Raw genomic sequence first — 16,925 nt, 5'->3', positions numbered from 1 at the left:
ACCGATCAGTTATCAAGACCTGTATTTTTGTTTTCGAGTTCTTTTCAACTTGAACTCAAAATTTAATAAATGCATCCAACGCTTCATCTTTGTCGGTCAACATGAATATTCACATGATTCGACTAAATTCATATACCAAGAGAAGAAAATACGTGTTTTCGGCTGGTGTGGCAGGTGTTATAGGACCACAGAGGTCCCCATGGATCAATTCCAAAGCATATTTCACGTGAAAATCTGTCTGATTTGGAAATAATTTTCTTGTTTGTTTAGCCAGCAAACACCCAGTACACACTCCTTTAGGTTCGACTATCTGTGGAAAACCATATGCCATCTTATTTGCAGACATCAGCCTCATCGCTTGAGAGTTTATATGCCCAAGATGTGCATGCAATAACCATGTTATTTCTTCATTTTTGTCATTAAACACTTTGATTTTCCTGTTTTAAGAATAATCTTATAGAGCCTATTTGCAGATCTCCTGATTTTCATGAGTAGCCTTTGTTGCGCATCATAAACCCATAGGTGGTCACCCTTTAATACAATTTTATTATCCATTCTCTGACAATTGCCCAATACTTATGATATTAATACAGAGAGTGGGGATGTAATATACCTCTCGAAAGACTAGCTCCTCCCCATTCTTACATTTGAACATTATTGACCCTTTCCCTTTGATGTCCACTGTCGATCTGTCGCCAAACCTGACTTGCCCCGTCATGTTTTCATCCAATTTCAGAAATTTTGAGTGTTGGCCTATCATATGGTTGCTAGCTCCATTATCCTAATACCAACCATTTGATTCGACCTTCTTACCTTCACTCCAATTCAGTTTTGGTACTACATCTCCCTCATTTAGCAGCAATTGAGGTCTCTCCTTATTTTCACATTCTAACATAAGCAGTGCATGCTCGTCGTCATGAGTTTATGTTAGGTTTGCTTCTGGTCCTTGTTCCTTATCACGTCGTGATTTACGGCACTCCGCAGCATAGTGACCAAGTATATTGCAGTTAAAACTTCGTACTTTATTTCTATCTCTTCCTCCACGTCCTCCTTGCCTTGGATTATACAAGATACTTCCTCTATTTCTCTGACCTTGAGACACGTCTATCCCCATTTTCTTGGATCTCATTGCCCATTCCTCCTTAGTGAGTAATAGCTGACCCTCATTGTTCTCCTGTTTCAACCACTCATCTTCAGTTAACAGGAGTTTTCCACCACTAGCCTCAGTTTGTCCCCGTAACCTCTCTTCATGAGCCTTTAAAGACCCAATTGTCTAATCCACATTCATTTTTTCTATGTCACCAAATTGTTCAATCGCCGATGCAATTTGTAGAAACTTTGAAGGGATAGCTCATAAATGTTTCTTCAACACATAATCGTCTTCTATTATCTCACAGAAGGTATTGATATTAGTAACTAGGCCATTTAACCTCATGCAGAAATCATCTATCAGTTCTGTGTCCTTCATAGTCAAGGACTCAAAGTCATCCTTGAGCATCTGAATTCATGCCTTTTTAACCCGGTCCCCAGACATAATGTTTTCAGCATATATCATGCTTCTTTGGCCGTTTGCGTGTCTGCAATTATGAGTAACATGTCCTCTAGAGTAATCTGATAAATTGCAGCTAGTGTCATTTTGTCTGTCGTCTCCTCTATCGTGGCCTTAGCACCTTTAGGCTCCACTGCACTCCACACCCCATGAACTTGCATAAAAACTATCATCTTTAACGACCATGATGTGTAATTACTTCTTGTTAGAATCGGGTAATTCAGACCAACTGCATTCTCCTTAATTTTAGTTGTCTCCATCGTATTCTCTTTTGCCATTCACTGAATGTAGCTCTGATACCATATATATATATTGTGTGTGTTAAGAACATCAGCCTGAAACCATCATTAGGAAGCCTCAAAACATTTGCAGGTTTTTCAAATAAAACTGAAATCTTCACTTTAATAATAACAAAGTGATTTTGATAATTTTCAATACTTTATCATTAAATCTTTGGTAATTGAGAAAACGAGGCTTCAATGACAATTTCAATCTCAACAAGAATGAGAACTAGTAAAAAAGTATCACCACTATTATTGTACGAACTTCTTGTCTAAAACTACATCATCTACCGATACGATAACGTGTAGATAATAAAAAAAGTATACACAGAAACATGGAACCATGTAGTAATTCATACTGAAGATAGGCACATACTTCACCTATCACATAAATTTATTCGTTAAATGGTTCAGTTTGATATGTTTAAAACTGAAATCCATTCCATCATAATCTTTTTTGAAATAAACCACCTTTGGATAGAAAATAATATAGGTTGAATGTATTTTTAGTGAAAACTTCATCTTTTCCTCCATCCTTCTAGTTTGTGATTTTATCTCATTAGTTAAAGAAACTTTGAACATTCTCTTTTCATCAACTTAGAAGGCAACACAAGAAATAGTGGGGAAGATATTTTTTGGTCATTGTACTTATTAAATAATTTGGCATGATATTTCAATGATATGATTTAAAGTGGGTGATCAAAATCCAATGCCACAATGAAATCAACTGCATTTTTGTAAGTTTTCAATCTAATCATTGGTTTAATTTAATATATATATAATCTTGATGCCATATTATGACTTCATAGGTGTGTGTTGGGAGATAGAACTCTAATGAATATTTGAATTTATTTCAACCTAATATTATCTAACACCTAGAAAGTAAAAACCTAAATGAATAACATATCAAAATTTATATAAACACCTAATCTAATCTAATCTAATATACATACATATAACCATAATATTTATTCACAAACTTTCTAATAAACATACCTACATTTATATAAATTTAAATACTAACTTTGTAAAGGACACACCTACAAGTACTTATAATAATTATATATTTTAAATCCAACACTTAACATCTATGGTTAAGAATATACTTTACAATGTTCCTATTTAATACATCACATTAAATCAACAATTGTTTTAACACTTTTTGAAAAAATTATTTAATCAAACTCTTAATGAGTACAACCTAACTATCTATAAAATAATATTATAGCTCAATATTATCATTATAATTGCCTTTTAGATAGAAAACAAATTAATATCATAATACTATATCACCACACATATACTATAATATTTTGTCTCTTATAATTTAACTTTAAGTACTTGATTGTTATCCAAGTTATTAAATTTGGTGCCAGCAATGCGTTAAAACTACTATAAGATTTCAAATATGCACATATTATATTGTCATGACATATTACTTTCACATAACTATATTAAACTACATAATCTAATATATTTAACAATTTTACTACAGTAATGACTATTTATGGGATCATTACTACACTTTTTGTAAAGAACACAACCTAAAAACAGATACCGCTAATAAAAACAATACTTACAATTAAATATTTAGCCAACACCATTTAACATATAGGTTTAAATATATATTTTACAATGACACACTTATGCTAATTTTATATATAACATAAAATTCAATAATTGTTTTAACAATTTTAGAGGAAAAATTTAGGGAAACTAAACATGATATTATTTTGGTGTGAATATATATATATACATATAATTAAGTTCTATGGAGACACCATTAAGTTGGGGAAGTAGATACCATTCATCTTTATTGTTTATCCATTTTACTTATGGAGGTTACATTACAAAAAAAGATTCAATTATTATTTTAAATTAATAACACTTAAAAACAATTTGTACGCCGCCTTGTATCACATAAGCTAGACATGGTTAATCCACTTTAGCACTAGAAATAACCTTAGTTAGTTTTGTTTATTCAATTTGCACTAAAATTTTGAACTAAAATATCAGAATTTAGCAAAGTTATTTGGTTTATTTGGCCAATAAAAAGTTTAAAAGGTTAATATGTAAAAAAGTAACAAGTTTATTGGGTTTTTTTGCTTAATAACTCTTTTCTTTTCTAAGGAGACTCCACCAATAAACCCACTTTCTACAATTTTAATATAGCATAACTTTTTCATCTTATCATTTATTCGGTTTCATTTTTTTCATCTTTAAGTGTAGGTTAATTAAAATTGTTTGTAATATTGAAAGGAGCATAACAATTATATCACAATGTTATATGCAAAGTTATAATAAAAATCAAATAGATAAAATTTAATAAAAGATAAATAAGTAGGGTTATTTATATATTATAATTTATTCAAAAGTTTTTATTTTCAATGTTATTGTTAATAAATATTTTTAATTAAATCAATAAACAATTAGTATGAACTCTTACATGAAACAAAGAGATATAGATCAATTTGACATTGAAATAGGCCAATTATTATCATTTATCATTTATATTTATTATTTTATTCTCAACTCTATGACCGAAAAATTATAAATTTTAAATTAAAATTTAAATACCAAAGATAAAGGATAAGAATAAATTATATACTTATTTTTCTTATTATATTTTTCAAAGTTATTATTTCCTAATGTTTATACACTTAACACATGAGTACACAAACAACTATTTTTTAAATAATAGTTTTGTGACACCCTGACCCCACCCTTTGCTGATTGAGGTAATCACAGTACCATTTTTGGCACACCTATATTAACATTACAAACCATAATATAATAATATAAACTAATAACGTTCATTGGAGGCCACTCTACATATGTAAGGACATGGAGCCTCCACACTTATTGTTTGTTACATACATAGTACAAATACTACTATAAGTAGAAAATTATATACAAGTAGTCTTAGTACATTATTACACCTGATGATAATATAAAAACTGTATTATCTATTCTTTTTATTTTTTAAATTTTTTATCTAATTTTTTGATAACCTAAAATTATTATACATTTATAAAGATATATTTTTCCTACCAATTTCAACCTATATTATCTCTATATCTATATAACATTTTTTAGTTTTTTAGGAAAAATCAATTCATTCCCATCATTTCATTTTATGATTTTATTAATATATTTATAATTGTTATTAGGATAGGTGGTAGAGAATACTACATAGGCTACTATCAGAGAAGGAACATTGACTCATAACATTGTTCAAAACCAATATTGTAGCACAATATTTTCATTATAATTGCCTTTTAGATAAAAAACAAATCAATATAATAATACTAATATCACCACACATATACTACAATATTTTATCTCTTACAATTTATTTTTAAGTACTAGAATGTTATCTAAGATATTAAATTTGGTGCCAGCAATGCATTAAAACTACTATAAGATTTCAAATATGCACATATTATATTGTCATGACATATAACTTTCACATAACTATATTAAACCACATAATCTAATATATTTAACAATTTTACTACAGTAATGACTACTTATGGGATCATTAGTGCACCAGAACACTTTTTGTAAAGAACACAACCTAAAATCAGATACGTTAATAAAAATAATACTTACAATTAAATATTTCACCAACACCATTTAACATATAGGTTTAAATATATATTTTAGAACGACACACTTATGCTAATTTTATATATAACATAAAATTCAATAATTGTTTTAACAATTTTAGAGAAAAAAATGTAGGCAAACTAAACACGATATTATTTTGGTGTGAATATATATATATTTACATATAATTAAGTTCTATGGAGACACCATTAAGTTGGGGACTTAGATACCATTCATCTTTATTGTTTATCCATTTTTCTTATAGAGGTTAAATTACAAAAAAAATTCAATTATTATCTTAAATTAATAATACTTAAAAAAATTGTACACTATCACATAAGCTAGACATGGTTAATCCAGTTTAGCACTAGAAATTACCTTAGTTAGTTTTGTTTATTCAATTTGAACTAAAATTTTGAACTAAAATATCATAATTTAGCAAAGTTAGTTGGTTTATTTGTCCAATAAAAACTTTAAAAGGTTAATATGTAAAAAAGTAACAAGTTTATTGGGTTTTTTTTGCCTAATAACTCTTTTATTTTCTAAGGAGACTCAACCAATAAATGCCCCTTTCTACAATATTAATATAGCATAACTTTTACATCTTATCATTTATTAGGTTTCATTTTTTTTCATCTTTAGTGTAGGTTAATTATAATTGTTTGTAATATTCAAAGGAGCATAACAATTATATCACAATGTAATATGCAAAGTTATAATAAAAATCAAATAGCTAAAATTTAATAAAAGATAAATAAGTAGGGTTATTTATATATTAAAATTTATTCAAAAGTTTTTATTTTTAATGTTATTGTTAATAAATTTTATTTTGTTTAATTTTAATTAGAAGAGAATTTGAAATATATGTGAAAGGGTTGAATACTAGGCAATTAATAATCAAAATTATTTAAAATTATTTTTATTTTTTTAATAGTAAGTTTATTTTGGTGTAATAAAATTATGAATCACTTTTTCCTTTTTTATATTCAATTTTGTTAAATATATAAAAAATAACAAATTCAATTTGTTGTTCTTATAAATATAAATTTTATGTTTTGCATGTTAGTTATATTTAAAATTAATTTAAAATTAGTACATTTCAAAATTAAAAATTTAATGTCCCTGGCCCCTTCATGTACATGCCCCTGGACATCACATCTTTTTAATCTAATGGTAATGGTAAGTACCAATTATTACCCGTCACCACAAGAACCCAACTCATGTATATATATATTTATATATATAATAAATCTACTAATATTTAACAATTAACTATATTAACAACACTATTTAACATTTAGGTTAAGAGAATATTTCTAGAGTGAGAAGCTCCTCCTTCTCTGTAGAATTTGAATTTCCCGCCTAGCTATTACACAGATCTAATATCTAGTGCATGCTATTATCGAGCACTCCTTCCTTCTCTTTCTTGAACCTGAATTTTCTTCGGACCTTCATCTTGGTCCCTTTATTCACTCACTCTATACACGCTCTGTACTTTCTGCTTCCCCTCCTCATTACCTACATTTCAACACCCATATTTCATATCTTTTTGATTCTCCATGGGGTCCCGGATTCTGAAAACCTGGGTAGCATGAACTCGGAGGAATTTTCTAATATTTTCTAATTTCATTGGACGCAACTACGTGGCTCCCCCTTTGTTAGCTCTTCCAGCAATTGATCATCAAGTATTCTTGGTAGAAGCTGCTTGGAATAGTGAGTGGTCACCTACTACGGCCCAAAGAATTTATGAAGAAACTAGATTAATCTTGGATGGTGGTTCTACCAGGAATGACTCTGGCCCTAGCAAGGATAACTCCCCAAAGGGTTCTACTAAATCTTCAGCCTCTGTGACAACTAAGAATCCAGGTACAATTCCTACTAACCCCCCTACCTTGGAAGATTTACATGATAGTGTCTCTGTGCAAAATGGTATACTTATAGTTTATATTTTAAAGGAGACTGTGTTTGAGTCTAGTGCACACACGAAACCTTTACCAAATAATGATGCTAATATTGAAAATAAGGATACCTAGAGTTCTATTGTAACTAAGAGCATTCCTTCTAAGGAACCCACACCTAATGATGCTGCAAAAATTACTTTTAATGAGGATAGTTCAACAACAGTTAGACCACCTAAGGATTTTCTTGCCAATTCTCGTAAAAATTGGAGTACAAGTATCATAGGGCATTTCATTGGGGGAAGTTTCGATTTTCGTTTTGTGCGTGAGCAAGCTTTTAAGTATCGGAAAAATCATGGCTTGAGCGGAGTGTTTTATAGCTCCAAGGGCTATTTCACTTTCAAATTCAATTCTGAGAAGGAGAAGCAGAATGTTCTTAACCTAAATTCGGTTGTTATGGGGATCGAACTCTCTACTTTATACCTTGGATAGAAGCTAACAAATTTAAGAAAAATTTCATAGAATCAATTCCTTGTTGGTTAAAACTGGAAGATGTTCCACATTCATATTGGTCTCGGGATGGTCTTACTCACATTGCAAAGGTAGTGGGTTTGCCATTGAAATTTGATGAAACATCTGCAAGATTTGAGCCCACTAAGTATGCATCTGTTCAGGTGATGTTTTCATATTCTAGCCCAAGGACGGACTTTGTTTGGGTGCCAGTTCAAGATGAGTTTGATGAGGAGGAATTAGTCAAGGTTAACATAGGTTACCCACAGTTACCTTACTCTTGCAACCACTGTAAAACATTTGGGCACTCCTTCTCGAGGTGTGCTCATAACCCTAATGTTGTCAAACCGAATCCTAGACCAAGACCTGGGGGAGCCACTTAGAGTGCTTCAAAATTGGAAAAGAAAAATCAGCCTTCCAATGAATTAGCCCAAGTACAACATGATGGCCCTAGTGCTACTACTAATATAAACAATAAAGATATTAACCCTGTGGTTTTTGGTGAATTCTTGGGCTGTGATCTGGTATTGGATGGTGATCAGACTCTTGAGGATGTTCAACAATAGGAAGGCAACACAGATAATGTTGACAACTTAGAAAAATTTGACAGGGAATCTGGCAAAGAAATTGACACCAATGATTTGGTAAATGCTTTGACTCAGTTGGAGGAACAAACCGTGGGAACTCTTGTATTAGAATCCACTACCAATAATGAGGGCACAATTGTTGATAATATTACAGCAAAATCACCAGGTCAAAAAAGAAGAAGAGGTCGTAGCCTCCTAGTGATAACTATACTTGCAGCACTCGCATCACCTGCAGTATCCACAACACCTACACTTGCAGTAGTTGTTGCACCAAAAGCACACATTATCATTGAACTCAAAGCTCCAAAGTCTGATTTAATCGATGAAGATGGGTTTACAAAGGTGGTAAACAGGAAAAGTTCAGCACATAAAAAGAGTCCTGCACTGGCTGTTCAGCCCCGTAGCCTCAGACGTTTGAAATGAATTTTGCAGCTTAGAACGTAAGGGGCATCAACAAAGCCTCTCATAAAAAAGATTTGCAAAATTTTATTCTATCTAATAAAGTTAACCTCATTGGAGTTTTAGAAACTAAAGTCAAGAGTGGTAATGCTCTGGGTATTTCGAAGAAAATTTATAGGGACTGGAAATGGTTATTTAACTATAATCACCATTACAATGGTCGTGTATGGGTTGGTTGGAATCCCAGTGTGTAGGATATTTCTATTCACTCGATCTCTAGCCATGTTATTACTTGTAATGCTATTTTTCTAGAAAAGAACATCTCCTTTTTAGTATCGTTTGTGTATACTTTCAATAATGCAATAGAACGAGTTCCTCTGTGGGATTATTGCTTATCTTTGAGTACTACTACATCACCTTTGTGCCTCCTCGCTGATTTCAATTATGTTACTAGTCTTGGTGAAATTTCTGATGGCAGGGAACATTGGACGCCAGCAATGCAAGCATTCAAAGATTGCCTTGCTAACTGTGGCCTTGATAATGTGCGTACAGTGGGGGATATATTTACTTGGACCAACAAGCGTCAAAATAACCCTGTGCTAAAACACTTAGATAGAATGATAGCTAATGGTCACTGGTTCAATTCTTTCATCGAGGAAAATATTTTTGTCAAACCTCGTGGAATCATGGACCACAATTCTATCTTTTTTGAAGAGCCAATGCAACTTCAAAAGCTCAACAACCATTTTCAGTTCTTCAACTTCATGGTCGATATTCCTGGGTTTCATGATGTTATTAAAAAAGCCTGGTCTTTACAATACTCTGGCCCTTGCTATAATCATTTTCTAATGTCCTGACAGCAAGAGCTAATCTAGAGGATATCCAAATGCGTATGATCAATAATGGAGATTCCACCCTTCTTACATTGGAAAAAGACCTCATTATCAAGCTCAATATGGCTCTTGTCGAGGACGAATATTTATTTCTTCAAAAATATAGAGTGAAGTGGATGGGGCTTGGAGATGGAAATAACTCTTTTTTCCATAAACAATGTAAAGCAAACTGGAATCATAACAAGGTGCTAGCTCTTCAGGATTCGGGAACCATGGTGCATGGCCAGTTGTCGTGTGCTAACTTAGCAGTCAATTACTTCAAAAACCTGTTGGCGCCTGAGATTATTCACTCTTGTATTGATTTGGAGCCTGTGGATTGCAAGGTCCTTACTGAGGCCCAGGCTACTTTGCTTTGTGCTCAAGTCACATATGCTATTATTCTTGATACCTTGAAGAAATTGAAGAAAAATAAGGCTCCCGGGCCTGATGGCTTTAATGTCGAATTTTTTTTGGCTACCTGGAGCACCACAAGGCCTGATTTTTGTCCTTCAGTAAAGAATTTTTTTGAGACTGGGTTTTCCCTCAGGTATAAACTCAACATTCATCTCCCTTATTCCTAAAGTAGATTCGCCCACTATTATGAGTGATTTTCGCCCTATCTCCCTTTGCATTATTATGTATAAAAATGCATATCCAAAATCATAGCAACAAGGCTCAAATTAATCATGCCTTCTATCATTGATATTGCTCAATCTGCATCTATTCCGGGGAGGTCTATATCTGACAACATATTGCTTGCTCAAGAATTATTCCGTGGCTATGATAGGGACTCAGGCTCCTCTAAGTGTGCACTCAAGATTGACCTTCATAAGGCATTCGATTCTTTAAACTGGGATTTATTATGGCTATTTTGTCTAGGATTCATTTCCCAGACATTGTTATCAAGTGGATCAAAGCTTGTCTTTGCACTACTCGCTTTTTGTAAAGCTAAATTGTGTTATTCACGGGTATTTTCCAGGGTCTAAGGGCATTCGCCAAGGGGATCCAATGTCCCCTTATATCTTTGTCATGTGTATGCAAATATTGTCCAGCATCCTCAACAAAGTCCCTCAGGATTTCAAATATCATTGGCATTGTAAAGAAATGGGCCTGACGCACCTATTTTTTGCTGATGACGTTCTCTTTTTCTCTCATGGATCCCGTAATTCGGTTATGCATATTATGGATTCGATTGCTAAATTTTCCTCTTGGAGTGGTCTATCTCCTAGCATCCATAAAAGCAACATCTTTTTAAGCAATTGTGATCCTAATTTTATTGAGTAGTTTGATTCCCTATTGATTCTCAGAGGTACTTTGCCAGTTAGGTTCCTTGGTGTTCCATTGATCACTTCGAGGCTTCGTGTGAATGACTGCATGCCCCTTGTCACCAAAATCATGAACAGACTTAATGCTTAGACTAATTTGTTACTGTCTTTGGCTCGGAGAGCTCTACTCATCAAGTCTGTGATTTGTGCTATTGAGGCTTTTTGGTGCAACCACTTTTTATTACCTGGAGAAGTCCACTCAACTATTCATAATGAAAACTAGAAATCAATTAATTTTCTTTTTAAAATTAATTCGAAATATAACACATATGTTATGCAAATCCATCGTTGAGAGATTTAGAAAAATACAGTAAAATCAGATTTTTTAAAAAAAATACGGTTTGACGCGAAATATCAAATTAAAAAAGGAGGGGAAAAGCGGAAATCCGGTGTGGGAGGGTGCAGGGTAGTTAGGTGGTGTGATTAGAGGACCATTAGATTAGGTAGATCTAATGACTTAGATTAGTTTTAAGTTTCTATTTTAATTTATTTTGTATTTCATCATTCCCGTATATATATATATATATATATATATATATATATATATATATATATGAGTTCTTGTGGAGACCCCTAATAATTGGAGTAGTGGAGACCTACTAACCACCATTAGATTAAAAATGATGTGCCCTCCAAATTGACACAAAGTACGCGACATTAAATTTTGAATTTTGAAGTGCCGTACTTTTAAATAAATTTTAAATATAACTAACATGCTAACCATAAAATTTATATTTATAAGAACAACATATAGACATATAGTATACCATAATTAAATTATATATTATTAAGTATGTCATAGAATAGAGTGTGGCAAAAAAATTATTTAATAAATTCATAAATACAAAATTTTTATCACAAAAACCTACATGAATTATCTCGTAAATAAAATGCAATATCTTGCATATGTATTGGTATCATCTATATGAACTACAAAACATGAACTAATAATAAATTATTTTGCAATTCAGTAATATGTTTGATGTAGGGTACATGATAAAAAAGTTTTACCCATAAATTGAATTTTTTATTTTTGATATATTTATCAAAATTGAATATAAAAAAGGAAAAAGTGATTAATACTTTTATTACACCTAAATAAATTTATTATTAAAAAAATAAAAATTATTTTATATAATTTTGATTATTAATTGCCTGGATGGTAAATAATATAGTAAAAACGTAAAAGAAAATAGTATTCAACTCTTTCACATATTATTCAAATTCTCTTCTAATTAAAAATAAAACAAATCAAATTTTATTAACAATAACATTAAAAATAAAAACTTTTGAATAAATTATAATATATAAATAACCCTACTTATTTATCTTGTATAAAAGTTTAGCTATTTGATTTTTGTTATAAGTGAAAAAAATGAAACTAAATAAATGATAAGATGAAAAAGTTAGGTTATATTAAGATTATAGAAAGGGGGGTTTATTGGTCCACTCTCTTTAGAAAACAAAACAAAAAAATGTATACAAGTGAAAGTAACCATACCATCAATAATAAACAATAAAGATGAATGGTATCCACGTCTCCAGTTTAATGCGGTATCAGTAGAATTTTATATATATATATATATATATATATGAAAAAATGATGAAAATACCGGGTTTTCACGTCCTTTTGCCGAAAATATAGGTGCCCAAAATAGTCACTAGATACTCCACTGTAGTATGATGATACGCCATGGAGCATCAGAATAATACTCCATTGTCAGTAGAGTATCATGGCAAATCTTTTGTTAGTGGAGTATCAGTGCTCGTACTCCTTTCCCAGCTTAGTATCACTTTTAATTTTTTTAAAAAAATATTTTTTTAAAAAAATAAAAGTAAAATTTTAAAATTTTAGATGATACTCTACTGACAAAAGACTATCTCATATGTTACTCCATTTAGTATATAAATCAACACGATACTCACATGAGTATCTGGTGTTATTTTGGATAACTTAAACCTGGTATTTTCGATGATTGTTATTTAAAAATGGTTATTTTGGTTTTTCAACCTATATATATAAATAAATAAATATATAAATATAAATATATATATATATATATATATTGGCACCAAAATAATATCATGTTTAGTTTGTTTAAAGTTTTTCCTATAAAATTGTTAAAACAATTATTGAATTTTATGTTATATATAAAATTAGCATAAATGTGTGGTTGGAAAATATATATTTAAACCAATATGTTAAATGGTGTTGCTCAAATATTTAATTGTAATTATATTTTTTTATTTATTAGCCGTATCATTATGGGGTTTACTATTAGTTATGTGAAAGTACTATTCCATGACAATATAATGTGTGCATATTTGAAATCTTATAGTAGTTTTAAAGTATCACCAAATTTAATATCTTGGATAACATTCAGGTACATAAAGTTAAATTGTAATTAAAGTTAAATTGTAAGAGACAAAATAATGTACATATATGTGTGGTGATATTAGTATTATAATAATATTGAGCTATAATATTGCTTTTGAACAATATTATAATATTGCTTTTGAACAATATTACGAGTCAAGTTCCTTCAGTCATAATAGCCTATGTAGTATTCTTACCATCTATCCTAATAACATTTACAAATATATTAATAAAAACAAAAATATGAAATGATGCGAATGAATTATTTTTTCCTAAAAAAAACTAAAAAATATTGTCTTATATAGATAGAGAGATAATATAGGTTGAAATTGTTAGGAAAAATATATCTTTATAAATGTATAATAATTTTAGGTTATCAAAAAATTGGGTAAAAAATTTGAAAAAAGAAGAAGAATAGATAATACATTTTTTATATTATCATCATGTGTAATAATGTACTAAAACTACTTGTATCTTATCTTCCACTTATAGTAGTATTTGTACTATCTATGTAAGAAACATTAACTGTGGAGGCTCCATTTACATATGTGGAGTGGCCTTTAGTGAACTTATTATTTTAATATAGGTGTGCCCACAATGGTACCCTGATTACCTTAAAGGGTGGGGTTTGGGCCTCACAAAACTATTATTTTGTGTACTGGTCTGTTAAGTGTATAAAAATTAGGAAATAATAACTTTGAAAAATATAATAAGCAAAATAAGTATATATAATATTTTCTTTTCTTTTATCTTTGGTGTTTAAATATTAATTTATAATTTATAATTTTTTGGTCATACGGTTGAGGATAAAATACTAAATTTAAATGATAAATGATAATAATTGGCCTATTTGAATGTCAAATTTAGAGCAATATGGATTAATAATTTATGATATATATCTCTTTGTTTGATGTAAGAGTTCATACCAATTGTTAATTGATTTAATTGAAAATATGTATATTTAATATGTAAATTTTATGACGTATAAATATAAAATAGTGTGTCCCCGTAACCTCTCTTCATGAGCCTTTAAAGACCCAATGTCTCCTCCATAGTCATTTTTCTATGTCACCAAATTGTTTAATCGCCGATGTAATTTGTAGAAACTTTGAACGGACAGCTCATAAATGTTTCTTCACCACATAATCTTCTTTTACTATCTCACCCAAGGTATGGATATTAGTAACTAGGCCATTTAACCTCAAACAGAAATCATCTATCAGTTCCGTGTCCTTCATAGTCAAGGACTCAAAGTCATCCTTGAGCGTCTGAATTCATGCCATTTGAACCCGGTCTGCTCCCAGACATAATGTTTTCAGCGTATTCCATGCTTCTTTGGCCATTTGCATGTCTGCAATTGTGAGTAACATGTCCTCTAGAATACTCTGATAAATTGCAACTAGTGTCGTTTTATCTGTCTTCTCCTCTATCGTGGCCTTAGCACCTTTAGGCTCCACTGCACTCCCCACCCCATGAGCTTGCATAAAAACTATCATATTTAACGACCATACTGTGTAATTACTTCTTGTTAGCATTGGGTAATTCAGACTATCTGTGGAAAACCATATGCCATCTTATTTGCAGACATCAGCCTCATCGCTTGAAAGTTTATATGCCCAAGATGTGCATGCAATAACCATGTTATTTCTTCATTTTTGTCATTAAACACTTTGATTTTCCTGTTTAAGAATAATCTTATATAGCCTATTTGCAGATCTCCTGATTTTCATGAGTAGCCTTTGTTGCGCATCATAAACCCATAGGTGGTCACCCTTTAATACAATTTTATTATCCATTCTCTGACAATTGCCCAATACTTATGATATTATTACAGAGAGTGGGGATGTAATATACCTCTCGAAAGACTAGCTCCTCCCCATTCTTACATTTGAACATTATTGACCCTTTCCCTTTGATGTCCATTGTCGATCTGTCGCCAAACCTGACTTGCCCCGTCATGTTTTCATCCAATTTCAGAAATTTTGAGTGTTGGCCTATCATATGGTTGCTAGCTCTATTATCCTAATACCAACCATTTGATTCGACCTTCTTACTCCAATTCAGTTTTGGTACTACATCTCCCTCATTTAGCAGCAATTGAGGTCTCTCCTTATTTTCACATTCTAACATAAGCAGTGCATGCTCATCGTCATGAGTTTATGTTATGTTTGCTTCTGGTCCTTGTTCCTTATCACGTCGTGATTTACGGCACTCCGCAGCATAGTGACCAAGTATATTGCAGTTAAAACTTCGTACTTTATTTCTATCTCGTCCTCCACGTCCTCCTTGCCTTGGATTATACAAGACACTTCCTCTATTTCTCTGACCTTGAGACACGTCTATCCCATTTTCTTGGATCTCATTGCCCATTCCTCCTTAGTGAGTAATAGCTGACCCTCATTGTTCTCCTGTTTCAACCACTCATCTTCAGTTAACAGGAGTTTTCCGCCACTAGCCTCAGTTTGTCCCCGTAACCTCTCTTCATGAGCCTTTAAAGACCCAATTGTCTAATCCACATTCATTTTTTCTATGTCACCAAATTGTTCAATCGCCGATGCAATTTGTAGAAACTTTGAAGGGATAGCTCATAAATGTTTCTTCAACACATAATCGTCTTTTATTATCTCACAGAAGGTATTGATATTAATAACTAGGCCATTTAACCTCATGTAGAAATCATCTATCAGTTCTGTGTCCTTCATAGTCAAGGACTCAAAGTCATCCTTGAGCATCTGAATTCATGCCTTTTTAACCCGGTCCCCAGACATAATGTTTTCAGCATATATCATGCTTCTTTGGCCGTTTGCGTGTCTGCAATTATGAGTAACATGTCCTCTAGAGTAATCTGATAAATTGCAGCTAGTGTCATTTTGTCTGCCGTTTCCTCTATCGTGGCCTTAGCACCTTTAGGCTCCACTGCACTCCACACCCCATGAACTTGCATAAAAACTATCATCTTTAACGACCATGATGTGTAATTACTTCTTGTTAGAATCGGGTAATTCAGACCAACTGCATTCTCCTTAATTTTAGTTGTCTCCATCGTATTCTCTTTTGCCATTCACTGAATGTAGCTCTGATACCATATATATATATATATTGTGTGTGTTAAGAACATCAGCCTGAACCATCATTAGGAAGCCTCAAAACATTTGCAGGTTTTTCAAATAAAACTGAAATCTTCACTTTAATAATAACAAAGTGATTTGATAATTTTCAATACTTTATCATTAAATCTTTGGTAATGAGAAACGAGGCTCAATGACAATTTCAATCTCAACAAGAATGAGAACTAGTAAAAAAGTATCACCACTATTATTGTACGCCATAATATGATACAATAAAAAAATCTGAATCATTAGTCTTATATGAATGCTCTCAATCAATATATCAAAAGTTAGTACCAAATAAATAAATCATTTTGCATGGGAATCACAAGACAGTATGATGCTGTAATATAAGCGAATTTTGAATATTTTAAATAAAAATAATAATAAAAATAATAATAAAAATAAAAT

At 31.4% G+C, this 16,925-nt stretch overlaps 1 protein-coding gene across 1 annotated transcript; it reads left to right on the top strand.

Moving 5' to 3' along the window:
- The first annotated feature begins 9,719 nt into the window (after positions 1–9,719).
- Positions 9,720–11,121, top strand: LOC141679906 (uncharacterized). Its single transcript, XM_074486269.1, has 2 exons — positions 9,720–10,252; positions 11,013–11,121. Exons 1-2 carry the CDS (start codon positions 9,720–9,722, stop codon positions 11,119–11,121), a joined length of 642 nt encoding a protein of 213 aa, XP_074342370.1.
- Positions 11,122–16,925: the final 5,804 nt, after the last annotated feature.

Source organism: Apium graveolens, chromosome 8, assembly GCF_009905375.1.
Source record: "Apium graveolens cultivar Ventura chromosome 8, ASM990537v1, whole genome shotgun sequence".
NCBI classification, from domain to species: Eukaryota; Viridiplantae; Streptophyta; class Magnoliopsida; order Apiales; family Apiaceae; genus Apium; species Apium graveolens.
Note: the sequence above shows the minus strand (reverse complement) of the source record. Positions and strands in the feature narration are given on the sequence as shown.

Excerpts from the sequence above, each read along its gene's own strand:
- LOC141679906 (XM_074486269.1), top strand. The coding sequence starts at position 9,720 with ATGCGTATGATCAATAATGGAGATTCCACCCTTCTTACATTGGAAAAA. Across the intron at positions 10,253-11,012 it reads GAGACTGGGTTTTCCCTCAG|AGGTACTTTGCCAGTTAGGT; the intron begins GTATAAACTCAA and ends ATTGATTCTCAG.